The 27991-nt window shown below is 46.0% G+C and overlaps 1 protein-coding gene across 1 annotated transcript in view; it reads right to left on the reverse strand.

Moving 5' to 3' along the window:
• The window catches only part of RABEP1 (rabaptin, RAB GTPase binding effector protein 1), a 106714-nt gene that overhangs the window by 6929 nt on the left and 71794 nt on the right, over positions 1-27991 (reverse strand). The window contains exons 9-13 of the mRNA XM_062175191.1: positions 22437-22904; positions 21109-21213; positions 20440-20556; positions 13696-13794; positions 7818-7958 (exon numbers count right to left, since the gene is read on the reverse strand). Coding sequence (XP_062031175.1) covers positions 7818-7958; positions 13696-13794; positions 20440-20556; positions 21109-21213; positions 22437-22904 — 930 coding nt within the window. The remainder of the gene's footprint in view (positions 1-7817; positions 7959-13695; positions 13795-20439; positions 20557-21108; positions 21214-22436; positions 22905-27991) is intronic.

The following is a 27991-nucleotide window of genomic DNA, read 5'->3' on the forward strand; positions in this document are numbered from 1 at the left end:
TGAGAGAAAACACAGAAGTTAGGGATGGAGCGTTCAGCCTGGCAGTGACGACCCTGCATCCACGACGGAGCGCCCGAGTCCAAGTCCCAGCTCCCAACTCCAGTTTCCCAGCAACGCACCCTGCAGCAGAGGGCAGCACGTGGGCTCCTCCACTCACGTGAAGACTGCATTAGGATCCCAGCTCCTGGCCGTCACAGCCATGTGGGGGGAGTGCTGTCTGTCTGCAGCTGGCACACGGCCTGACTCACAGCAGACTCCAAGTACTCTATACCACCACCGTGCCCTTACCCCACTGTATTTCCCCACTGTCTGTGTCCTTCTCAAATAAATAAATATGTGTTTTTAAGATTTATTTATTTACTTGAAAGGCAGAGTTAGAGAGAGAAAGGTCTTCCATCGCTGATTCACTCCCCAAATGGCCAACGGTGTGGGCTGAGCCAAGCTGAAGTCAGAAGCCAGGAGCTCCATCCAGGTCTCCCACAGGGATGACAGGGGCCCAAGCACTTGGACCATCTTTCTGATGCTTGCTCAGGCGTATTAGCAGGGAGCTAGATCAGAAGTGGAGCAGCCAAGACTCAAACCAGAGCTCACGTGGGATGCCAGCATGGCAGACTTAACCCACTATGCTACAATGCCAGTTCCCAAGATGTGTGCTGCCAACTACATTTTTCCCTCAAAACTGATTCATAAGCAGAAAAATAAAAATGTTAAGTGATTTTTAAAAATGTTTTAAAGAGATTTATTTATTTGAAAGAGTTACAGTCAGAGGTCTTCCATCTGTTGGTTCATTCCCCAAAGAGCCGCAACAGCTAGAGCTGAGACAATCTGAAGCCAGGAGCTTATTCGGGGTCTCCCACGCGGGTGTGGGGGCCCAAGGACTTGCATGATCCTCTGCTACTTTCCCAGGCCATAGCAGAGAGCTGGATCGGAAGTGGAGCAGCTGGGACTCAACTGGTGCCATTTTGGGATGTCGGCACTGCAGGCAGCAGCTTTACCTGCTACGCCACAGCACCGGCCCCTTACCTGACTTCTTACACTTAATGAGATTCACTAGAAATAATAACAGAAATCTCTGATGTTTACATAAATTTGGAAGGAATTAGGGAATGAAGATTAAAAAAAAAAAAAAAAAAAAAAAAAAAAGACTGACTCTCAGAACCAAGAGTGACTGCTACCAGGATAAAATTTCTTTACTTATTCCCTAATCCTTCATCCACTCACTCACTGAACATCTACCACAAACAAGCTAAGTACTAGGTTAGGCCAAGGGCACACAATGGTAAAGAATGGCTCTCTAAGATGATCGGCTCTTTGTCACAACAAATTCAGCTTAAATCTTCTATGTTCACTTATTTATTATTTTTTTAAGAAACCTTTCCAATTATATCCTGAAGCAATTTTGAAGTAAAAACCAAGATTCTCAGGGGCCAGTGCTGTGGCATAGCAGGCAGGTAAAGCCGCCTCCTGCAGTGCCGACATCCCATAGGGGCGCCAGTTTGAGTTCTGGCTGCTCCACTTCTGATCCAACTCTCTGCTATGGCCTGGGAAAGCAGAAGAAGATGGCCCAAGTCCATGGGCCCCTGCACCTGCATGGGAGACTGGAGGAAGCTCCTGGCTTTGGATCGGCACAGCTCCAGCTGTTGTGGCCACCTGGGGAGTGAACTAGCAGATGAAAGACCTCTCTCTCTCCACCTCTGCCTCTCTATAAATGCCTTTTAAATAAAATAAATAATAAATCTTTAAAAAGAATCCCAAGATTCTCAGATAACAAACACTTATAAATTAGTGTTGTGGCACTGGGTGTTAAGCCACAGCCTGTGATGCCTGCATCTTATACTGGAGCACTGGTTCAAGTCCCAGCTGCTCCACTTCTGAACCAGATCCCTGCTAGTGCACCTGGGAAAGCAGCAGAAGATGGCCCAAGTCCTTGGGCCCCTGCACCCACGTGGGAGACCCGGATGACGCCCCTGGCTCCTGGTTTCGGCCTGGCCCAGCCCTGGCTGTTTTGGCCATCTGGGGAGTGAACCAGCAGAAAGAGGAGCTCTCTGTCTTGCTGTCACTTTGCCTTTCAACTAAATAAATAAATCTTTTTTAAAAATGTACATAAATTAGGCCGGCGCCGTAGCTTAACAGGCTAATCCTCCCCCTTGCGGCGCTGGCACACCGGGTTCTAGTCCTGGTTGGGGCGCCGGATTCTATCCCGGTTGCCCCTCTTCCAGGCCAGCTCTCTGCTATGGCCCAGGAAGGTAGTGGAGGATGGCCCAAGTCTTTGGGCCCTGCACCCGCATGGGAGACCAGGAGAAGCACCTGGCTCCTGGCTTCAGATCAGCACGATACGCCGGCCGCGGCGGCCATTGGAGGGTGAACCAACGGCAAAAAGGAAGACCTTTCTCTCTCTCTCACTATCCACTCTTCCTGTCCAAAAAAAAAAAAAAAAAAAAAGTACATAAATTAAAGGATAGCAGGTTTTTTTGTTTTTTGTTTTTTGTTTTTTGTTTTTTTGACAGGCAGAGTGGACAGTGAGAGAGACAGAGAGAAAGGTCTTCCTTTTTGCCGTTGGTTCACCCTCCAATGGCTGCCGCGGCTGGTGCACTGTGGCCAGCGCACCACGCTGATCCAAAGGCAGGAGCCAGGTGCTTCTCCTAGTCTCCCATAGGGTGCAGGGCCCAAGCACTTGGGCCATCCTCCACTGCAGTCCCTGGCCACAGCAGAGAGCTGGCCTGGAAGAGGGGCAACCGGGACAGAATCCGGCGCTCCAACCGGGATTAGAACCTGGAGTGCCGGTGCCGCAAGGCGGAGGATTAGCCTGTTGAGCCGCGGCACCAGCCCAGGATAGCAGTTTCAAAATCAGTAACAGCAGAAAGAGTTCATAAACAGTCACCAGTTCAGGAGAAAGGGGTCCCCCGGAGAGCCAGGGACCCCTGCTGAGACCACAAGGTGTGGGAAGGTTGGGAGAACAAGGAGCTGATGGCAAAATGGGCTTTGAAGTCTTTGTAAATGATCAAAATAAAAATTTTAAATAATATTAAGAAATAGTAGCAATAACAGTTGAATGTCACCTAGGATGCCCACATCCCATACTGGTGTGCCTGGGTTCGAGTCCTGGCTTTGGCCTTGACTCCAGCTTCCTGCTAACGTGCACACTGGGAGGCAACAGGCGCTGAGTACTCGGGCTCCTGGCACCCACGGGGAAGAGCTGGATGGAGCTCTCGGCTTTCACCTTCAGCCTGGCCCAGCCCCAGCCTCAGTCGTTGCAGACATCTGGGATATGGACCAGCAGATGGGAGTCCTTTGTCTCCCTGCCTTTCAAATAAATAATTCGAATTTAAGAGGAGCAGGAGGGTATGGCATTATAGGAAAGCAGGTTAAGCCACCCTGTGCGACACTGGCACCCATGATCAAAGTGCTGGTTTGAGTCCCCACTGCTTCCATTCAATCCAGCTCCTTCCTAGTACGCTGGGGAAGCCAGCACAAGACGGCCCAAGTAGTTGCGCCCCTGCTACCCATGTGGAAGACTCAGATGAAGTTTTCAGCTCCCTCTATGTACTCTGCCTATCAAATAAATAAACCTTTTTTAACAATTATTTTTAGGGACCAGCCTGTGGCATAGCAGGTGAAGCCGCCACCTGCAGTGCTAACAACCCATATGGGTGCCAGTTTGAGTCCCAGCTGCTCCTCTTCCTATCCAGCTCCCTGCTATGGCCTGGGAAAGAAGATGGCCCAAGTCCTTGGGCCCCTGCACCCATGTGGGAGACCCAGAAGAAGCTCCTGGCTCTAGACTGGCCCAGCTCCAGCTGTTGTGGCCATTTGAGGAGTGAACCAATGGATGGAAGACCTCTCTTTGCCTCTGTCTCTCTGTAACTCTGCCTTTCAAATAAAATAATTTTTTAAAATAACAATGCTAATATGAAAAAAGAATGAGCTCTAAGTTGTAGAGGTTGAATCTACAGTGGAGGGTTGGGGAAACTTTCACTTCTGTAGTATCTGATTTTAAAATAATTCTGAAGGAGCAAAATTACTTTATTTAAAAAGATAAAAGGGGAGCCAGCACTATGGCAGTTAAAGCCCTGGACTGAAGTGCTGACATCCCATGTGGGCGCCAGTTCTAATCCTGGCTGCTCCTCTTCCGATCCAGCTCTCTGCTATGGTCTGGGATAGCAGTAGAAGATGGGCCAAGACCTTGGGCCCCTGCACTCGCATGGGAGACCCAGAAGAAGTTCCTGGCTTCAGATCGGCACAGCTCTGGCCGTTGCGGCCATCTGGGGAGTGAACCAGCAGATGGAAGACCTCTCTCTCTACCTCTTTCTATAACTCTGTCTTTAAAAAAAAAAAAAAAGATAAAAGGAACATAGAGTAATGAAAACTGTTCTAAGAGGGGCCGGTGTTGTGGCTCACTAGGTTAATCCTCTGCCTGTGGCACTGGCATCCCATATAGGCGCCAGGTTCTACTCCCGATTGCTCCTCTTCCAGTCCAGCTCTCTGCTCTGGCCCGGGAGTGCAGTGGAGGATGGCCCAAGTGCTTATTTATTATTTATTTTATTTAAAAGGCAGTTATAGAGAGGCAGAGGTGGAGAGAGAGAGAGGTCTTTCATCTGCTAGTTCACTCCCCAATGGCCGAAACAGTCGGAGCTGCACCAATCCGAAGCCAGGAGCCAGATGCTTCTTCCTGGTCTCCTATGTGGGTGCAGGGGCCCAAGGTCTTGGGCCATTTTCTGCTGCTTTCCCAGGCCATAGCAGAGAGCTGGATTGGGAGAGGAACAGCCGGGACTGTAACTGGCGCCCATATGGGATGCCGGCACTGCAGGCGAAGGATTAACCTACTGTGCTACAGCGCTGGCCCCCAGAGAATATTTTCTATAGGTGGAAAGGTTTAGAAATGTGTGGGTATAAAGGTTGGAGATAGTTACAAATGTCTCAGGGAAACCAATACAGCCCAGACTCATCAAACCACAGAGGAATGAAAACCACAGAAAGTGTCATCTTTATGGACAGAGACATGTAGTATAACCTTTTAAGGGCCAGATTTGAAACAAATTTCACAAGAGGCCAGCTTGGTAACTCATTCAAACATCTAACTCCTGGTGCATTCTCAATCTGTTCTTGCAAGAAGAACCCAGGATTTGGCAAAGGATTCTTTGACTAGACCAAGACAGCAAAAGCAGATACAACAGAAGACCAGAGTTCATCAAAAGTAAAAATTGGGGTGAGTGTGTGTGTGCGTGTGCATGCTGGCATTGTAGTACTGCTCGTGACACCAGCGTCCCATGTGGATATTCTGGTTTGAGTCCCTGCTGCTCCACCTCTGATCCAGCTCTCTGGTAGCGCACCTGGGAAGGCAGGGGATGATGACCCAAGCACGTGGGCCCCTCCTACCCACATGGGAGACCCAGATGGAGCTCCTGGCTTCTGCCTTTAGCCTGGCCCAGCCCCAGCTGTTGCAGCCATTTGGGAAGTCAACCAGCAAATATAAGATTCTCTTCTCTCTGTCACTCTTTCAAATAAATTAGCAAATTCCAAAAAAATAAAAAATAAAAGCCATTAAAAATGTAAACTTTTATGCTTCAAAGTACATCATCAAGAAAATGACAAAGACTGGGCAGATACAGAAGCAAGGACCTACAAATCATGTATCTGCTACTGCACATATCTAGACTATCTAACAAACTCTTACAATTCAATACGGAAAAGGTAAATGACCCAATGTTAAAATGAGCTAAAGAGATATTTCTCCAAGGAAAATGTACACATGGCCGACAAGCTCATGCAAAGATGTCCACACCACCGTGATCAGTGAAATGCAAATCAAAGCCAGCATGAGAAACCACTGCAAGCCCACTAGGACGGGTAACAGCAAAAGTGAGATAACAACAGGTATTGCCAAGAATGTGGAGATAGGGCCAGTGCTGTGGCACAGCAGGGCGAGCTGCCGAGACAATGGCACCCTGTGTTAAAGCCCCGACAGAGCCCCAGCTGTTCTCTTCCAATCCAGCTCCCTGCCAACATGCCTGGGAAAGCCCCAGAAAGTGGCCTGAGTACTTGAGCCCCTGCCACCTCTGTGGGAGATCTGGTTGGAATTCCAAGCTACTGCCTCCAGCTTGGCCTACCCCCAGCCACTGCAGCCATTTAAGGAGTGAACCAGTGGATGGAAGATCTCTTCCTGTGTCTCTCCCAACCTCTCTCTGCCACTCTGCCTTTCAAACAAATAAAATAAAGCTAAAGGGAGTAGGGGGGAGCGGCTCTGCACGTAGCAGGTGAAGCCACCTCCTGCTGGTTCAAGTCCTGGCTGCTCCACTTCCGATCCAGCTCTCTGCTATGGCCTGGGAAAGCAATAGAAGATGGCCCAAGTCCTTGGACCCCTGTACCCACATGGGAAACGTGGAAGAAGCTCCTGTCTCCTGGCTCCAGACAGACCCAGCTCCGGCTGTTGCAGCCATCTGGGGAGTGAACCAGCCGATGAAGATCTCTCTCTCTCTCTCTTTCTGCCTTTCTATAACTCTGCCTTTCAAATAAATAAATAAATCTTTTAAACCAAAAAAACTGGAGAAATTTGAGGCCTTCCACACTGCTGGTGGGAAGACAAGATGATGCACTGCTCTGGCCAACAATCTAGCAGTTGCTCAACAATTTAAGAGTCCACAGGCAACCCAGCAATTTAACTATGAGGTATGCGCTCGAGAGAAATGAAAACATGTCCACACCAACACCTGTGCATGAATGCTCATAGCAGCAAATTCATAACAGCTCAACACTGAAACGATCTAAATTTCCATCAGCACATAATCAATGTATCCATACAACGGGGTATTACTCAGCCATGAAAGGGAATGGAGAGCTGATACAGGCTACCACATGGATGAACCCTGAAGACATCACACCACATGAAAGAAGCCAGACACCAAAGAGCATGTGCTATGACTCCATTCACAGGCAGAGTCAGGATAAGGAAATTAGACAAAGTGAACTGCTGTTTGCTCAAGGCTGGAAGGGAAGGAAACAGAGGTACAATTTAAGAGCAGGATCTTCGTCTGAGGTTCTAAAATTGGCTGTGGTCAAGACTGGACTTTTCTATGAATATACTGAAAACAATTGAGTTGTACACTTCATTTACTCTTAAACATTCATTTATTTGCAGAGAGAGAAATAGAGAAGGAGACAGAGAGATCTTCCATCTGCTAGTTCACTCCCCAAATGGCCTCAACAGCCAGGGCTGGGCCAGGCCAAAGCTAGGAGCCAGGAGCTTCTTCTGGGTCTCCCACATGGGGTACAGGCGCCCAAGCACTTGGGCCATGCTCAGGTGCTCTCCCAAGCACATTAACAGGGAGTTGGATTGGAAGCAGAGCAGTCAGTACTCAAACCACTGCCCATATGGGATGCAGGCACTGCAGACAGCAGCTTCACCCACTGTGCCACACTGCCAGGTCCGAATTGTACATTTGAAAAGCCTGAAATGTGGGGTGGGTGTTTGGCACAATGGTTTAGATGCTGCTTGGGACACCTACATCCCATATAAAAGTGCCTGGGTTTAAGTCCCATCTCCACTCTAAATTCTAGCTTCCAACTAATGCACACCCTTCAAGAGAGCAAGTATTGGCTCAAGTAGTTGGGTCCCTGTCACCCACATGGGAGACCTGGATTGAGCTTCTGGCTTGGCCTGGCCTGGCCATGGCTGTTGCAGGCATTTGTGGGGGCATCAGTGAATGGAAGATCTGTCTGTCTGCCATTCAAATAAAATGAAACCAACAGTTGAATTGCTTGGCGTGAGAATTGTTATCTCAACAGAGCTAGTTCGAGGAAACGCACGCGTTCATGTTTCTGACCTCGGCAGTGTCCGGGAGGATGGAGTCTTCAGCCTGCTGCAGCGACACATGCAGGCTGTGCTTCCCCTGGAGGCTGTCATTATCCTTCTGTAGCCTCGCCAGCTCTTCTGAAACCTGCTCCCGCGACTGCGTCAGCACTGCCTGGAAGAGAAGCAAACACCAATCACTGCAGGAAGGCGCCCACCTGGAGACAGCTGCAGCAGAGATGCTCCGCCTAATCAGATGAGAGGCAGGGACAGAGAGCCACACAGCGAAGCTCTGCCTACCTAGAAAAGCACAGCTCCGAGGGCGTGAAATCGCAGCCTTCACACAGTCCCCAGGAAGCAGGCAGTGAGGCAAGGGCCTGACCTCCTCCTCCCTTCTTTCTCCCATCAGAGCAGAACCAGTGATCTCTACCCTCCACACCCCTGCACTCCAGCACAGGGGAAGAGGCTGACACAACCAAGACCCACACTAGGCAGAGCAGCATCTCCGAGCCTACTTCCTCACGGCGTGCATTCAGTAGGAAGCATGGGGCGGCCTCCCACTGCATCTACATCTGTTCAAGCTCAGGATCACCACAAACGGGCCAAAAGCTTCATGTATTCGAGGTCAACGAAGGAGCTGCCTTTCAAATAATTTTTTAAAAAGCTTTTTAAAATGTTGTTTTTGCTAATTTGAATGTAAGATAAAGTTCTATGAAAGCATATAATTTCTGCTAATTTTTAATACTAAGTGGTATGGTTTGAACACCATTTATGGGTCCCTAACTCATGAAGATGTTACACTCCGAAGTTGTTAAGTTTAATCCAATTATGTGTATAGGAAGTAGGCCTGGTGAGAGGTGCTGAGACCTCTGGAGGCATGCCCTTAAAAAGCAATTCTTGCAAGAGGGTTGGTTGTAAAAGCAGAGTTGGGCCCAGCCACTCTGCCCCGTGGCCTACCATGTGATCTTTCATCTTCTCTGCTGTGTGACATCCTGTGCCATCCTCTGCCAGTCAGAATGTCATCAGCAGGGGGCTGGTGCTGTGGCTTAGTGGGAAAAGCCGCCATCTGCAATGCCAGCCTCCCATATGGGTGGCGATTCCAGTCCTGGCTGCTCCATTTCCAATCAAGCTCCCTGCTAATGTGCCTGGGAAAGCAGCGGAGGATGGCCCAAGTGCTTGGGCCCTTGCACCCACAAGGGAGACCCAGAAGAAGCTTCTGGCTTTGGCCTGGTTTAGCCCTGGCCATTACAGCCACTTGGGGAGCAAACCAGCAGACAGAAGCCCCCCCCCCCCCCAAAAAAAAAAAAAAAACTCACATAAATAAATAAATAAATTTTAAACAAAACAAAGAATTCTATCACCAGATGTCAATAGGGCGGCCTCCTTTCCATAAGTGGCTTACCTTAGGACTTTTGTAACAAAAAGCTGTCTAATCCACTAAGTCATCTACCCTAAGGGCACACATACACACAGATAACTCACCCAACACCTACTTTAGCAGCTACTGCTCTAGGCTAGGTGTCTGCTGCCCAGGGGGAGCAGAGATCAAACACACAGTGTCCTCCAGGACCACCAGGTGCTGAGAGAGCTGGGCTTCACAGTGACAGGAGGACAGACAAGGACCCTGGGGGGAGGGGGGAGGACACTTCCCAGAGGCGGGGTGGGGCTGAGCTGCACCCTGAGTCAGCAGTTTTGATTAAACATCACTGGCTCTGATTTTTTTTTCATACTAGAGGCATCCATGCTTTCTGACCTCTTTCAACCCATTTACAACAGAATATTAGGGCCCCACTATATTTGGAATAGAAAGAAGAGAAAGAAAATCATGTATGTGTTTACTTTTTTTTTTTTTTTTTGACAGGCAGAGTGGATAGTGAGAGAGAGAGACAGAGAGAAAGGTCTTCCTTTTGCCGTTGGTTCACCCTCCAGTGGCCGCTGTGGCCGGCGCATCTCGCTGATCCGAAGCCAGGAGCCAGGTGCTTCTCCTGGTCTCCCATGCGGGTGCAGGACCCAAGCACTTGGGCCATCCTCCACTGCCTTCCCGGGCCATAGCAGAGAGCTGGCCTGGAAGAGGGGCAACCGGGATAGAATCCGGCGCCCCAACCGGGACTAGAACCTGGTGTGCCAACGCCACAAGGCAGAGGATTAGCCTGTTAAGCCACGGCGCCGGCCTGTGTTTACTTTCATAGAGTGAAAGGACAAGGCAGAAGCAAACGGTTGTACATGGAGTAGGTGGGAATGGAAGTGGGAGCCAGATGTTTATGTTTATATAGTTTTGGTTTATGACCCACACTGCGTAATCAAACAAGAAAAGAGCTAATTTGAAAACACAATGCTAAGAGAAGCAAATGGAGCTCACCACCTTATCAAACTGAGAGTTTCCACAGAGGAAAAAAACAACTCAAGTAACTCTGGAACACAGTATCCAAAGTGCACCTTTCCCTGGGAAACACTAAGGGAGAAGCAACTACAAAGAAATGTTTAATGACTTAGTAAGTTTGCTGTTGGCAGCAATACCGAAGCCGTAATTCTGAAACTACTTGGTCCCCACCCCTGGACAAGTCATCAAACTCGGTCTTCACCCAGAATGGAACCACCCATCACTATGTGGCCATGCTGCCAGGATTTCCCGCCCTATCATTTCCTCTCCGCGGTATTCTTGACAAAATGCCTACCTGCACTGATCATGAGGAACTAATCAGATACACACATTCTATAAGACACATTCTATAAGCTTCAAACATTCTACAAGGCCACTGGCCTGGATTCTTCAAAAATGTCAATGTCATAAAAAAAATAAAAGTGAGAGACTAGGTTAAATGAGATTAAAGCGACACTGCAACAAAATGTGATCTGGATTGGAAAAAATGTGAGTCCACCAAGTAAAAACAATCAAGGACTCTGGGAGACAATTAGTTACATTTGAAGGATGCAGTATTAGCACTGGGGTCATGAAGAACAACTTCTTTGTTCTCAGGAGCTACTGGCTGAAATGTATAGGTGTGCTGTGATGGAGTCCAACTTAACTTCAAATAGTCCAGCAAAAACACAAACCAACACACACATTCACCTACACACATGCAGAGACTGAGAGAGCAAGTCAAGTATGTACAAATGTAGACAAATACTAGCAACTGCTACGTGTGAGGGTAGGTCTAACAAGTATTAACTCCATACTCTGGTTTTCAAAATAAAAAGGAGAAAATATCAAGATCTTAACTCCTGCTGTAGCTGCTCTTCTCTGAAAGGGCCTCAGACACTAAGATTCAAGACCTGCATGTGGCGCAGTGGGTTACGCGGCTACTCTGACACCAGCATTCCATACTGGAGGGCAGCTGGAGTCCCAGCTACTCCACTTCTGATTCAGCTTCCTCCTAACGTGCCTGAGAAGCACCTGTGCCCCTGCCACCCCTGTGGGAGACAAGGATGGAATTCCTGGCTGCTGGCTTCAGCCTGGCCCAGATCTGGCTATTGCAACCATTTGGTAGTGAACCAGGAAATGAAAGGTATCTCTGTATCTCTCTTTCTCGCTCTGCCTTTCAAACACACAAATCTTAAGGAAAAATAAGTTTGCTTCCCAGCACAGGCAGCATTCATGGCTCTGCTCACGCAATCCTCCTTCCACACAAGCTCTGCCACTGCCATCGGCTGCCCTCACAGCTGCCACACCAACGGAGCCACCCAGGCGTGGACTTGAACTCCATCAACGTGAGCTAAGTAACGCTTTGCTTGTTATTTAAAAAAGGAGGAAGAGGAGGAGGAGGAGCAGGCATTAAGCCTAGCAGTTATGACACCCACATCTTAATACCCAAGTCTATTTGCAGCTTGGGCTCCTGTCTCCACCTTCCTGCTAATGTAGAACCCTGGGAGACAGCAGGTGATGGCTCAATTATTTGGGTCCCAGGGCACTGAGAGAGTGAACCAGCAGATGGGTGCTCTCTGTCTTTCAAATAAGTAAATTTTAAACACAAAAAATCACTCATGGTAATTCTGAGAAAAGGATAAAGTTCAAGTATTCGTGTTCACAGAACTCTAATTTTGGCAGTTCACTAATTTCACCTGCAACACATTCATTTTAGGTGTAAGCAACTTGAAAACTGTTGTAAAGGCAGATGTGTTTCTAAAAAACCAAGGAGGAAAAAGATGCAAGGGAGGCCACCGCCGCGGCTCACTAGGCTAATCCTCCGCCTGCAGTGCCAGCACCCTGGGTTCTAGTCCCGGTTCTGTCCCGGTTGCTCCTCTCCCAGTCCAGCTCTCTGCTTTGGCCCAGGAGGGCAGTGGAGGATGGCCCAGGTGCTTGGGCTCTGCACCTGCATAGGAGACCAGGAGGAAGCACCTGGCTCCTGGCTTCGAATCAGCGCAGCGCGCTGGCTGTAGCAGCCGTTTGGGGGTGAACCAATGGAAAGGAGGACCTTTCTCTCTGACTAACTCTGCCTGTCAAAAAAAAAAAAAAAAAAAAAAGATGCAAGGGAACACAGGAGCACAGAAGGCCCAACACCATCAAACCTGGTCAGCATTTAGCAGGGGTTTTCAGCCCAGTGGTTATTATTCCGCATTCTCAACTGAGAAAATAAGGCCTGAAACTCTGCAGGCAACAGTCACGATGTGAGGCTTCCCAGACTCAGGGTCAGCTCACAGGCCATTCAGATGCTGACTCGATGCCAATCAAGACAAACTGCTGGGGAGTGGGTGTTTGGTCTAATGGTTAGGACGCCCACGTCCCACATCAGAGGCCTGGGTTTGATTCCTGGCTCCAGCTGTTGACTCCAGCTCCCTACCGATGCTACTCCAGGAGGCAGTAATGATGGCCCGAGTTACTAAGTTTCTGTCACCCACGTGGAAGACCTGAACTGAGTTCTGGTTCCCAGTGTCAGCGGCAGACCAGCCCAGTGAATGGGGACGCTTGCATTTGCTGTCTCTGCCTCTCAACAAAGAAACAAAAACTATTCCCCATGAGATACTTTTTAAAAACACCACCTGCCCTGGGGAGAACTGGGTAAGAGGTGTTCTGTAGGGGTGTCCCAGCAGGACCAGCTCTGCTCTGACTCACATAGAGCCATCAGATGAAGGTTCCAGCCTTGAGAAAAAGCAGAACTGGGCAAATGTGGCCAGACCAGAGAGCAGGCCTCAGGCCTGGGCACTCTTCTGTAAAGACTCCAGGCCACTCTCGGCACGGGAAACTCTGCCGTGGTCCCTCTCAGAACTGAGAGCCTTCTGGAATGTCGCCAGCAGTTACAATACATAACGTACATACATTTTTTTCATAATCCATGAAATTAATGAAGTTACTCTCAGTAAATGGAGCAGCCCAGAAAAACCACAATGACTGTTCAAAAACTGCGCCAGCAATGTTCTGAGATTTTAACTTTTTAGCTTGTATTTTCAACTGAAAACTAAATGTTGGTCCTGCTTTACCGTTCAGTTTCCCTAATCAGAAAAATAAGTTTAAACGAGAGAATTTTATGTTTTGGTTAGGAGGTAATTTGTTGTTTGTAAAGATTTATTTATTTGAAAGGCAGAGTGGCAGGGAGAAAGAGACAGGGAGAGATTTTCCATCCCCTGGCTCACTCCTCAAATGGATGCAACGGTTGGAGCTAGGCCAGGTCAAAACCAGGATCCAAGAACTCCACCTGAGTTCCCCACCCAGGTAGTAGGGGACCAAGCACTTGGGTCACCTTCTGTTGCTTTCACAGGCACATTGGCAGGAAGCTGGATCAGAAGCAGGATGTGGTTTAACCTGCTGTGCTGCAAGACCAGCCCTGCGGAGGTGTCTGTTACTAACATTCTGTAGGCACTGGACAACATAACAAGTAACCTTTGGGCAGGGTGATGAAGTCCTAACAATGACAATTGCACCACAGAACAAAAAGGAATACAAAGCGCAGGCAATGTCTATTCAAAATGTAACTTACCATCTGGTCCTGAACATCCCTCTTTGCCTGGGAAAAGCCCTGTTGCAACTCTTCAAGTAAGATCTCGGATGCCTGGGCTCTCAGGACAAGCGCAGAGATCTTTTCAGAAAAAGCACACACAGAAAACACACAGTTAGGAAACGAGTTATTCTCAAACTAACTCTTCCATCTCCTGATCATTCAGTGTCAAGAACCGGCATTTAATCCATTCGTGGCAGCTACTCGTCACTCTTTCTACCGTGTAGAGTGCAAAGCCTCAGCCTTTTGGAGCAACACGAGGCAGCACCAAAGCCCTGAGACACGCACTGCCCACCACACACAAATAGCACCATGTGGGCCTCCAGACGCACCCAAACCCACACAACCCAGATATTCTCTATACAGGAGCTAAAAAAAGACAACAGAAATCTGAAACCCTGTCCACAGACACATACACAAAAGCACACATTTAAAGGATAAACGAATTTTTCTGAACTAGTTGCTGTCTCCTAAAATGGTTTCTTAAGAGCAATATACACATGTGCACACACGCGTGCGCACACACACACAGAGTAATATACACATAATTAGCATTGCTGAACTCTAAGCTCCATTTAACTATTAATCTTCTCAAGAAGGAATTTATTTGCAAATTGGTAACTCAACACATAAAAACAACAGATAGGGATATAAGTTTTTAGACACCTTAAAAATTATTGTCAGAATTCTACTTCTAATGCTCACATACTAGTCAAGGATTTACAAGACAAAACTTACAATTGTCAGAGAGCTCGAAACAATGAAGAATAACCAAGTAGAAACGATAAGCTAGAAATATCAATTACCTAAATTAAAGAGTCAACAGACAGGGGCTGACACTGTGGTGCAACAGGTTAAGCTGCTGCCCGCAGGGCTCACATCCCATGTGGGCATCGATTTGAGTCCCAGCCACTCCACGTCGGATCCAGGTCCCTGCTGATGCACTTGGGGAAGCAGCAGAGGATGGCCTAAGTGTTTGGGCCCCTGTACCCACATGCGAAGCCTGGAAGAAGCTCTAGGCTTTGGCCTGGCCCTGCCCCAGCTGTTGTAACCATTTGGGGAATAAACCAGTGGGTGGAAGATCTTTCTCTCTCTGTTTCTCTGCGATTCTAACTTATAAATAAATAAATAAATCTTTTTTTAAAATTAAAAAATTTGACAGGCTAACAGATAAGTTATATTTGGAGAGAAAATTTGTGAACTAGAACACAGACTTAAAGAAAATAAAGACAAAAAGACAAAACACAGAAAAGTTAAAAGACATTTTAATGCAATGAGAAGTTCTAATGTGCACAGTTGAAGAAATAACGGCCAAAGGAACGCCGGTCTTATTTCACGCCTAGATATGCTCGAGCGAAATGAGTCCACATGTCTATAACAGACATGCAGAAGAATGCTCACAGAAAACCTGAAGTAGACAAACTCTAGGAACAGCCTCAGTAGCCCTCAGCTGTAACACGGGGAAATAACGGTCTAGTCAGCCTACTCACAAGCATTAAAAGTTACTGATACACAGAGCAATATGGCTGAACCTCAGACACACACAAATATACATACATATGTTTGTATATACATATATGATGCCATTTATATGAAGCTCATACAAAGTTTACACAGGGTTTACATCAAGTTCAAGAACAAATAATACTAAAGCAAAGTGTTAAAAGTCAGAACAATGGGGCCAGCATTGTGGCACATCAAGCTAAGTCACCACTTGGGACACCGTGTTCCATACTCGAGTGACGGCTCACATCCTGGCTATTCTGGCTTCTGAGCCAGCTCCCTGCTAACGCACTTGGGAAGCAGCAGATGAGGCTCAAGTACCTGGGTCCCTGCCACCCATGAGGGGACCCAGGCAGAGTTCCAGGCTCCTTGCTTCAGCCTGGCCTCGCCATGGCTGTTGCAGCCAGTTGGGGAATAAAATCAGCAGATGGAAGATTGTATCTCTCTCTCTCTCTCTCTCTCTCTCTCTCTCTCTCCACCTTTCAAGCACATGACTAAGTAAATCTTTAAAAGACAAGTCAGCATACTGGTGGCCTGCACAGGTTGATGGAATATTTACTGACTGGGAAAAGGTGAGAGTGAATTAGAAATAGTCGAAATCAAAGTGATTATCCTGGCAGCATTTTTCACATGCTACAATTCAAATTGAACACTTGATAACTATGCACTTTATGCTGTGTATATCTCAATAAAAACAGACATAACAGCTAAGGATTTCCAATTATGATTTAAGACACCAAATTCAGAGATCCAAGGAAACCCTCTGATCACTCCATACAGGAAAAACACGAAGAAAAATACACCTAGGTCTAGCCTAGTAACACTGCTATAGCAGAAGACAAAAAGAACATCTTTTCTTTTTTTTTTTTTTTTTTTAACAGGCAGAGTGGACAGTGAGAGAGAGACAGAGAGAAAGGTCTTCCTTTTGCCGTTGGTTCACCCTCCAATGGCCGCCGCGGTAGCGCGCTGCGGCCGGCGCACCGCGCTGATCCGATGGCAGGAGCCAGGTGCTTCTCCTGGTCTCCCGTGGGGTGCAGGGCCCAAACACTTGGGCCATCCTCCACTGCACTCCCTGGCCACAGCAGAGAGCTGGCCTGGAAGAGGGGCAACCGGGACAGGATCGGTGCCCCGACCGGGACTAGAACCCGGTGTGCCGGCGCCGCAAGGCAGAGGATTAGCCTGTTGAGCCACGGCGCCGGCTAAAAAGAACATCTTTAACACAACCAGGGGAAAACAGCGCTTTACCTTCAAAGGAGCAACAACAAGATTGATAGCTGACTTCTCAACAGAAACATGGAAGCCAGAAGCAATGGAATAATAAACTTCAATGTGCTGAAAGAAAATAACGTAAGTTCTGAGAATTCCGTACCTGGCAGAAGTATCCTTCTTGAGTAAAAACACAAAGCATGTGGCTCAGTGGGTGAAGCTGCCACTTGCAATGACAGCAGCCCGTATCAGAGAGCCGGCTGGTGCCACGGCTGCTCTGCCTCTGATCCAGCTTCCTACTAACGCACTTGGGAAAGCAGACGATGATGGCACAAGCACTTGGGCCCCTGCACCACGCCCTCTCCCCACTCCACTGTCCTCCCTTTCAAAAGTAAATCTTTAAAAATAAAACAAATAAAAAGATTATGTGTAGGGCTGGCACTGTGGCTCACTAGGTTAATCCTCTGCCTGTAGAGCCAGCATCCCATATGGGCACTGGGTTCTAGTCCTGGTTCCTCCTCTTCCAGTCCAGTTCTCTGCTGCGGCCTGGGAAGGCAGTGGAGATGGCCCAAATGCTTGCGTCCCTGCACCCGCGTGGGAGACCAGGAGGAAACACCTGGCTCCTGGCTTCGGATCAGCATAGCTCTGGCCATAGTGGTCATTTGGGGGCGTAAACCAACGAAAGGAAGAAGTTCCTCTCTGTCTCTCTCACTAACTCTGTCAAATAAGAAAAAATTATGTCTAATAAACAAATATGAGAACCAAGACTTCCAGTGCTATCCGAGATAGTGTATGTCCACTAAGGCTTTTCTTTCCCATCGAGCCAAAAACTCTGGACAAAACACAGAAAAAGCATCTACCCGAGGACTGAAAAATAAAAGCAGCAGCCAGAGCAGGGAGGGGAATCACGCCAGCAGGATCCACATGGACGTTTTCTAACTTCTTGCCCCAGCTGGGCCATCTTCACAGCTGCAGCAGCACAGCAGACCGATCTTTCTGGCTCAGGGCCAGGAACAGCGTGGCCAAATGGCCCGAAGGTGACCTAAGCGAGGAGACAGCTAGAAAAAGATCCCCTAATTCTGTATTTGAACCAGCCTAATTCCCATACTCATGCCCGAGCTGTGTACATGTGGCCACACACAAAGCAGCATAGCAAAGGCTTTTAAAATGGAACTAGAATTACTACTCACAGAAGGCACAACAGAACTTGGGAAGTGGCCCTGATCAGGCTGTCTGCCTGCTAAGACAAAATAAAAACTCAACTTCCTCCAGAGGATTTTAACAGAACTCAGAGTCTCACAGTAAGATATTCCCCATTCCCAGGGAGCAGTATGAAAGTACCGGACGTAGCCCAATTCTCAAGAACAAGGAAAACCAACAGCTGCCAGCTCCATGATGATCGAGGTTGGAATTATCAAAGATTTCCAAGTAGCTGTTAGCACTTACTAGCGGACGCTTTTGCAACAAATGAAAGGACAGCTCTTAGTAGAGAAATAAAAACACAAAAAAGAATCAAGTGAAAGCTGTACTATAAATCACTGTGTAGAATTTGATACCAAAATAGACAAACACATCAACTAAATCTGTCCCTGAAACTAGTCCACACACACGTTATATCCACTTGACAGATGACAAAGAGGACCTTGGAGAGCTGATGCACACATCAGTTCTAGATGGATTCCTAGATAGAGTTATGAACAACTACAAATAATGAAGTTTCTACAACATATATGAAAGTATTTTGGTAATTCCAGGGTAGGAAAAAAATTCTTTAAAAAAAAAAAAAGGACAAAAATCACTTAAAGATCAATAAATGTGACCACATTAAAATTAGGAACTTCTGTTCATCAAGACATTATGAATAAAAATTTGAGCTACTGAGTAGAAAACATTTGCAATGCCTGTCACCAAAAGGCTTTCACAAAATTTTATGAAGAACTAGCAAATCAAGAACAAAAACCACTAAAAAGTAAAACAAAATAGACAATCCTGTAGAAAAATCAGGCAAGACTTCAGTGGGCATCTCTCTCTCTCTCTCTCTCTCTCTCTCTCTCTCTCTCTCTCACACACACACACACACACACACTCTTACACACACTAAATGGCCAATATACATGAAAAATATACAGTAACTTCAATGGTCATGAGAGAAATTCAAACCAAGCCATAATGAAACACTCTTCATTACACACCCACCAGAAAGACAATAATTCAAGTAACAAATATAGAATGAAGCTTTTCAAGACCAGGGACCCACAGGAATGGTCCCACGTTGCTCGGAGAGCATAAACTGTTAAACCACTGTGGAAAACGGTCTGGCATCATGATGTGCTCGCGCTGAACGCGCACTGTGAACACTGACCCAGTCATTCCACTCCGAGACGTACGAGGGCACTTCAAAAAGTGTGTGGAAAACAGAATGAAAATAAAACTTCAACACGGAAGACACATACTATGGGAAATCTTTGTGTGGATTTCAACACTGTTTCACACCAAAATAAACCTTTTTTTTTAAATTTTTTTTTTAATTTTTTAATTTTTTGACAGGCAGAGTGGACAGTGAGAGAGACAGAGAGAAAGGTCTTCCTTTGCCATTGGTTCACCCTCCAATGGCCACCGCGGCTGGCGCACTGCGGCTGGCGCACCGCGCTGATCCGATGGCAGGAGCCAGGTGCTTATCCTGGTCTCCCACAGGGTGCAGGGCCCAAGCACTTGAGCCATCCTCCACTGCACTCCCTGGCCACAGCAGAGAGCTGGCCTGGAAGAGGGGCAGCTGGGACAGAACCAGCGCCCTGACCAGGACTAGAACCCGGTGTGCCGGCGCCGCAAGGCGGAGGATTAGCCTAGTGAGCCGCGGCGCCGGCCAAAATAAACCTCTTTTAACTCTATTTTCCATGAACTCTTTGAAGTATTCTTGTGTTCCCAGCAGAAACACACCCACTAAGCTCCACACTGAAATTCCAAAGCAGCATCATTCACAACATCCCTAAACTGGAAACGATGACGACGGGCATCCATAACAAGACAGAGACGCTGGTCTACCCAGACAACAGCACCAGTGCACAACAACAAAAACGAACCACTATACGGATCACACTGTTAAATTGAGACAAAGAATATGGATTGCTTGGCTTTTTTTTTTTTTTAAATTAAAAAACAACTACATATAATGGAGTTGGGGCAGTAGTTACCTGGGAGAGCTATAAGCAGAGGGGGAAAGTACTGGCTAATGTTCTATTGCATAGTCTAGACAGTGCTTGCACAGATGTAGTTCCTGTACGTTTGGTACACCTATTTAAGTTAGGACTTTTTTTTCCTTTGTATACTATATTTTAAGAAGTTAAAAAGAGAAGAATTAGTATCTTTCTAGTTAGCAAGTTTCTTGTACAGCAGAAAAATCTAATAAAAATAAAAGGGAAGGGGGCCGGCACCATGGCACACTAGGTTAATCCTCCGCCTGTGGTGCCAGCATCCCATATGGCTGCCAGTTCTAGTCCCGGTTGCTCCTCTTCCAGTCCAGCCCTCTGCTATGGCCTGGGATAGCAGTAGAGGATGGTCCAAGTGCTTGGGCCCCTGCACCCACGTGGGAGACCAGGAAGAAGCTCCTGGCTCCTGGCTTTGGATCAGCGCAGTGCTGGCCAAGGCGGCCATTTGGGGAGAGAACCAACGGAAGGAAGAAGTTTCTCTGTCTCTTTCTCACTGCCTATAACTCTGCCTGTCAAATAAATAAATAAAATCTTTAAAAAATAAATAAATAAAAGGGGAAAGGAGAAGCAGAGGCTTCTGATATATATCCATTAACTATTTCAAAAGTATTTCATAAAAAATCTGTAGAATAGGCACCACAAAAAATAAAACAAAAAACAGGCACCACACACACACACACACACACACAAACAGTAAGACAAAACTTGACAAATCTTCAGGGCAACAGAAACATGACCACACTCTTCAAATTTGTTTTCATTGCGATAAGCCAGTCATCCACCTTGGGCCACACTAAAAACCCTCGTTTACCTGATGACTGGAGTCCTCGGTGCTCTGCTTTATGAAGTCTTCCAGCTCCTGTTTATCCTTCATTGTCTTCTCTAACTGGTCATTAGCCTGTCTTAGCATCACTTGCAGCTTTTTCACCTGTATTATTTTAAATGTCAATTTAGGACAAAGAATCAGAATTCTTTATAAAATTTTTTAAAAGTTTAACTCCATAATTTTTAAAAGTGGTTTATCTTTGTCTTGCTGAGAAATACCATAAAATAACCTCAAGAGACAACTACCTGTTCTGTTCTATATAGCTGACAAATCATTTTTCACATCCATGATCTCACTTCACAATGTCTGCTTCTCCTCTGGTCTGCAGCACTGGCCTCCCTCCTTCAACTCTGTCCTCTGCCTCAGACCCGCAAGCCATCCTGACCCCCTAACTCCTACAGAAGTCACGTCACACATTTCCCCCACCTAAAGGCACTAACTGCCTCCCAAAGCCCTCTGGGTAAAATGTAAGCCCCTTCAGTCACTCCCTCTCCCTCAAAGGCCTCATCACAGTCTTCCTCAACAGTTTTCTATACTGTCTGTAACACACACCTGTCTAACACACCGGCCACCTCACCTGCAGGTACTTCCCAGGACACATCACCTGCTTTCGTGACTCTGCTCATATGTCTTTCACATCCAAGTGAAACTCACCTGGTCTCTCGTTTCAGCCTCCTGGATTTGGATTCCTTGCAACTGTTTTTCATAATTGGAACACATATCACAACGTCTACCAAGCTTATTTCCAGCATTATGTACCTGAAGGGCATCAAAATTAGCTCCTATCAGGCAAAACAAAACCATTCTAGATCACACACTAGAGGAACATATGCTAGAGGGATGCATAGGCAGTCTTACTGATGTTGCTCAAAATGTAACATAGAGTAAACAAGTTCTCCAAGGATTCAGGAGAGAAGTTACAATGTAAGTTTGGATCTAAAAAGTCAATCTCCAGTACATGCATGACAGTGGAACAAGGGACACAACGTATTGCCAAGAGGCTAAGGACCACAAAACAGATCTGAGGAAAACACAGAGAAAGCAAAAGGTAACCCCCTCTGTGGCACCCACAGCTGAAGTCAGTACTACTCAACCAACAGGGAGGGGGAAAAAACAGTGCCACTCTCCCCTTTCACCAGCTCCTATTACAAGTGGGTGTGACAGTGTTAGGTAGCGCCTTCTCATGTATGCTTTGCATGAGACCAAGGAGAACAGTTCCTTTCAGGTTTAATAAGCTGTTCCAGTTAATTACCAATTTGGTTCTTTAAATAGAAGTAGCCCTGAGTAGTGGAAAGCACTAGATATCAAAAAACCTGGATTCTAACCCAGAATTTGCTACAGGGTCAAGGGAAACACTTGGGTAAATCATTTAACTGTTCAGGAACACTTTTTCTCATCTACACTGGGGACAATCATATCCTGTTTGCCTCATGATGACCAGAAAGCTCAAAGAGAGGAGGTGTGTGAAAGGGCTTTGTAAACTACAAAGAATTACGCAAGTGCACAGCTAAACTCCCATCTCCCAATGCTCTGGCTTTGCAAAAACTCCCAGGAGGAAAATTAACCTCATTAAGGCTGCCTTTTTTTCTCTCCCATGTCTTCCACCCCCTCTCCATATTGCCTGCTGACAAAGATTTGCACTTTAGATTTAAAGCAAGATTTTAGAAAACTGCAAACCAAATTCAGGCTACTGAACTCAGCGATGCTAGTCAGGCAGGTTGTTCCAACGTCAGTGGTGTGACTTTAGGCAGAGACGTTCTCACTCAATGCTACTAGCAGGTTAGCACCCCTCTCTGTCACAGTCACCTGGATTAGCCAAAGCAGGCTATGACCAGGGGCAGATGATGGGCGTTAACACTCACTTGCTGGTAATACGTGCTTGCATCAATTTCAAGACTATCTGCTGAATGAGCAACAAATCCCAGAGCTACTCAGTGTCCCGCAAAGTGAGCAAAAGGAAAAGCATCAGAGAGGCCCCATACCTCTTTCTGCAGGAGGTTCCACTCCGTTTCACTGACCAAGCGATAACCACTGGGGGACATGTAGGCATTCTCCATGCCCTGGGTAACGCTGGAGAGGAGGGACGCCGTCTCTTCTTGTTCTGGTGTCATCGCCTTGATTGCTCTCTCCTGATCTTTGGTTAACATAAACCCACTAGGCATCTGTAGTGACCCAAGGGACACAGTATCAAAGTTCTCAGACACGGAATCTGCTCCTACCAGTGGTCCAAAATCCGACTCATCCAGGTTTCCAGCAGACTTTGCTTTGTAGTTATAGCCTAAAGCTTTGGATTGCAAAGAGCCCGAGGTTCCCAGGCTGTCCGTAGACTGCGCTCTCCTGAGTCCATCTTTAAACATGTCATTGTCCGACTTACTGAACGGGTCTCCAGATGGTAACAACAGGTCTGCATCTAAGGAATGGACTGAACCATGGGTGCTGTCTAAATGCTCCTGAAATGTGAAAACACATATTGCCAACTTAGACAATTCTCTGCATACCATAATATATTAAGCACATGTTAACACGCAATAGTGAATGTGTTACCTTCATTTAATCATTGAACAAATATTTATTGGGTGTCTTCTATATGCTGGGTACTAATCTAAGCCCTCAGGACCCAACCATGAGCAAGACACAATCTCTGACCCCAAGATGCATAGAGTTCCATGAAAAAAAAAGTAAGTAGGCACTTAGAAAACTGTCTGAAATAAAATGATGAAGCCTCTGGGAGCTCAGGGAGAGAAATTTACCCAGACTCAAGGAGTTGGGGAACTCAGTACTGGTAATGTCAAGTGTGTCTGTTATTTACCCAAGTGGAAATATCTACATAATAGATGGGCACAGAGACTTGGGAGAAACCATTATATCATGACAACGGCTAAGGCAGAGCACTGAGATACATCAACATTCATGGGACAGGCCGAGAAAGGAGTAGTCAGTAGTACCGGAAGGAAAATGAGAACGTGGTATTCTGGAAACCAAGTTTCAAGAAAGATGTACTCAATACATTAAAAGTGGGTTCACTAAACAAAAGCAGCAAGAGGTAAAAAGTCCGATACTGAGTGCTTTCACTTGTACAAATGTCCCAAACAGGCAGATCCACACAGGATAAAGCAGATGTGACTGGGGTTGGGAGGGAATGGGGAGTACATCTTCTGTGGGTTTGGGGGTCTACTTTGGGGTGTAACAAGGTTTTCACATCAGACGGAGGAGGGCGCTGGTGTTGTGGCACAGGTTAAGCAATAACCTGCGACACCAGCATCCCACATCAGAGTGTCAGTTTGAGTCCTGTTTGTGGCGCTTCTAATCAGTCTCCCTGCTAACACGCCTGTGAAGGCAGCAGTTCATGGCCCAAGTACCTGGTCCCTTGCCATCCACATGAAAGACCCAGTTGGAGTTCTGGGCCCCTGGCTTTAGAATGGACCAGACCATTTGGGGAATTGCGGCCATTTGGGGAATGTGCCAGTGAATGCAAGAACAGTTTCTCTCCCTCTCAGAAGCAGAGCAGTCAGAACTCAGAATCAGCACTCCAAGGCATCTTAACCCACTGCACCATACTGTCAGCCTGTTAACCAGCATCTTAACCACGAGGCCAAAATCTACCCCATCTCAATTTCTACAGCAAATGTGCTACGACATATTTCCAAAGGAAAAAAAGCAGACCAGTGTCATTACATGATACAGTTGCAAAGTCAGGAAAGAAAAACAAGGAAAGTTCTAAGATTTTTAAGTTTTTCTTAAACTAAATTAATCCAATGTAAAGGATTACCCTTATACGTTAATATCCTTTCTACTTTTTGTTAATTGACCTTTCTTTTACAAAAAACAGGAGACTTGGGGCCAGTGCTGTGGCGTAGCAGGTAAAGCTGCCGCTTGCAATGATGGTATCCCATATGGCCGCTGGTTCGAGTCCCAGCTGCTCCACTTCCAATCCAGCTTTCTGTTATGGCCTTGGAAAGCAGTACAAGAGGGCCCACGTCCTTGGGCCTCTGCGCCCAACTGGAAGAGGCTCCTTTGGATTGGCACAGCTCCAGCCGTTGCGGCCATCTGGGGAGTGAACCAGTGGATGGAAGACCTCTCTCTTTGCCTTTCAAATAAATAAATCATTTTTTTTTTAAAAGGAGACTATGGAATATAATTGTTTTTTTTCATGTTTTAAAAAATAATTCCTAATACATTTTTTTTTTTTTTGCTTTTGGCATCTTTCGCTCAGTGTACCACATTTAATGTATATATTATTTAAATATAATACAAAGTTGACATGAGGTAGGCTTTCAACCTACTGATTAAGATATCCATGACTCGTATTGGAGTTCCAGGGCTTAATATCTGGCTCTGGCTTCTGATTCCAGTTTCCTGCTAATGCAGACCATGAGAGGCAACAGGTGACAGCTAAGTAATTAGATTCTTGATAACCACATGGAGGACCTGGATGTCAACTTCCTAGGCCCAGTCCCAACCATTGTGGACATTTTGGGAGTGAATTAGTAGATGGAAACTCACTCTCTAAAAATAAACTTTTTTTAAACTTAATTTTTATGTTGATTCCTACTTTTACTCATTTGAAGTTCACATGTCTAAGAACACAGATCTAGTATATATGGCTAAAATCCCAAATAACTAATTTAATCAAACTTGGAATAAGAACCCATTCCATTAGCCTACAAAGGAACCTAACACCCTATTACTATCACATAGGGTTCTGCAATGACACCAAAGAGGGAAGTGAATAGGGACAGAAAAGTTGCAAAGGACGTTTTACAAACAACTAAATACCACACTGGCAATAGTATAAGAAACATACACTCTGGGAGAAGTGTGAACTGCTCTTGTGTTTCTGAAACATGACTCAAGAAAACGTCCAAATACCTTTTACATTGATCCTTTCCTAACAACTTGTGACTAAGAAAATACTCAGAGACAGTCATGATGATTTTTGCACAAGGAAGTTACATATAGTATAGCATTATGGCATGACAATGAAAACGTTTATAGTGAAGAGGAGAACTTGACTGTATCAGCGTGTCAATCATGGTTTTCATTATCACATGACGTTGACCTGGGGTGGTCCTTGCTGACTGAGGAGACTGGGTCTCCTCGGGCTAGCTAATGTCAGAGAGAACAACACCTGCTGGTGAAGATCTCTCATACACACCTCTTCTGTCTAACGCACACACACCAAGCCACTAGCTCCCCTCCCCTCAACCAACCTGAGGCAGGAGGGGCTACACAGCTAAAAACAACTCTTATGTCGCCAGATCTGCTGGGACGACTCAAACAATCCCAAACTATGTCCCTTCCCTCTTGCACTTCCCAAAGAAATCTCAACAATGCTTTGGCCCACGTTTTCCTCTCACTCCTGCTTCTGTCTCCTGACCAGCCCTGGTACTTCTCTGTGTGGCCTTGCAGGGTGCGCTGTCTCTACGTTCCTAGGGGAACAGCAACCTAAACTTTTCTTCCAAAAGCACCGGCTTCCCCTTGTAAGCATCACTCTGTCACCTTGATAAATTAAAGCCCCAGCACAAATCAGTAAGAATTTCAAAAGCAACCATGGTACATGTACACACCAAAATTCTGTCAGTAAATATTATTTAGGGAGAAACATGTAATGATGTGCCAAAACTTTGGAGTATAACTGAAGTGGGAGGGAGAGGATTTACATAAAAATTATGTAGTTGTAATGTGACTATGTTTAAAAAGTATAAACAGAAAAACACCTATGTTATTTTTGGGAAAGAAAACAGAAAAATGAAGAAGAGAAATGCATCCCAAAATGTTAGTAATGGTTCTTTCCAGGTGGCAAGATAATCTACCAGTCATTTTTATTCTACAAGACTTTTTTCTGTACTTTCCAAATTAACATTCAAACTGCAAAATACAAGATCTGAAAGTCTAAAGAGTATTTCAATGTTGAAAAATAATACTACACAAATATGTTATATGGATCTGTTAAGACAAAATCAAGAATAAGAAAAATACTTCAGTGTAAATCACAATATATTTCCCTTCCCTGTTTTCCTGCTTTTGAAACATTCCTGGGTAGATGACTGAGTGATACAAAAAATATGTAACATTGGCTGTACCCAAAAATTGAGACATTCTCCTGGGAATCTATTACAAAAAAAAAAAAAAAAAAAAAAAAAAAAGGCACAGAACTAGGCCAAGTGTTTCCCAGTGAAGTCAAAAACAAAGAATGTGCAAAAACAAGAACATCACACTTTTCAGCATCTACTAGTTTTTTTTTTTTAATAGTTTAAAATTTTCTATTTATTTTCTTCTGATTTGAAAGGCAGACAGAGAAAGAGAGAGAGAGGGATCTTCCATCTACTAATTTACTCCCCAAATGTCCACACCAACCAGAGTTGAATCAGACTAACGCCAGAAGGCAGAAAACCAACCCAATCCAAGTCTCCTATGTGGGTAGCAGGGACCCAAGTACTTGAGCCATTGCCTGCCTCTAAGGGTATACATTAGCAGGAAGCTGGATCAGAAGTGGTGCCGGGACCTGAACCCAGGCACTCCAAAATGGGACTGAGTCTCAACTGGCAGCTTAACCACTAAGGCAAATGCTCGTCCATAAAAAAGCTTTTTAAAATGCCAATCCATGACCAGAAATAAAAGTCACCAGTAAGTAGATTATCCATGGCTAAGAATAAATCTGCAAACTAAACAGAAAAATGATCCATTTGAAAGAAAAGACCTTTATTCAACTTAAGTGAAATTCATTCACCAAGCTGGGACAGTATAGAATTCTAAACAGCAGAAACAATACAAACGAGGCAAGTCTATGTGGCCAGTAAGCAGAAAGATCTGGCTAAACCGAGGGAACAAGGCCAGAAGACACACTCAACTGGCAACGCCCTTGGACGCCAGTTTTTCCCTAAAAGTAGTTAAGAGTAGTAGTTCTTTCACTGATGAGATTACCAGCATGATTTTGAAGGATTTCAGAAAGGCAAAGGGAGATAAGCATTCCGGATGAAGGAACCATCTTGCAAGGTAGAAAGAGTAGCACAAGACAACAATCAATGTGGCTAAAACTGAATCCAGATTCTGAAGGGCCTCACCTGTATGAGGAAGAAATATGTATTTACTTAAGTAGCTAATGGGGGAAAATGAATCTGGGCCAGCACTGTGGCACAGGTTAAGTTGCCACCTGCAATGCCAACATCGCACACTGGAGTGCCAGTCTGAGACCGGATACTTTGCTTCCAATTCAGCTCCCTGCTAATGCACTCGGGAAGCAGTGGATGATGGCCCAAACTATCATCCAATTGATGTAGGGGACACAGGCGGAGTTCCTGACTCCTAGTTTCTACCTGGCCCAACCCTGGCTGCTGCAGTCATTGGGAGAATTAATCAGCAGATGGAAGACCTCTGTCTCTTCCTCTCCATCACTCTGCCTTTCAAATAAATATTAAAATAAGTAAAAGAGAGAGAGGAAGAAGAAAGAAAGGAGAGAGGAGAATAAGGGAAGAGGGGACAGGGAAGAGAAGAAAGGACAGGAGAGAAGTGGAGGGGAGGAGGAAGGGGGGAGAAA

This window comes from Lepus europaeus, chromosome 18 (assembly GCF_033115175.1).
Source record: "Lepus europaeus isolate LE1 chromosome 18, mLepTim1.pri, whole genome shotgun sequence".
In the NCBI taxonomy this organism is placed as follows: domain Eukaryota; kingdom Metazoa; phylum Chordata; class Mammalia; order Lagomorpha; family Leporidae; genus Lepus; species Lepus europaeus.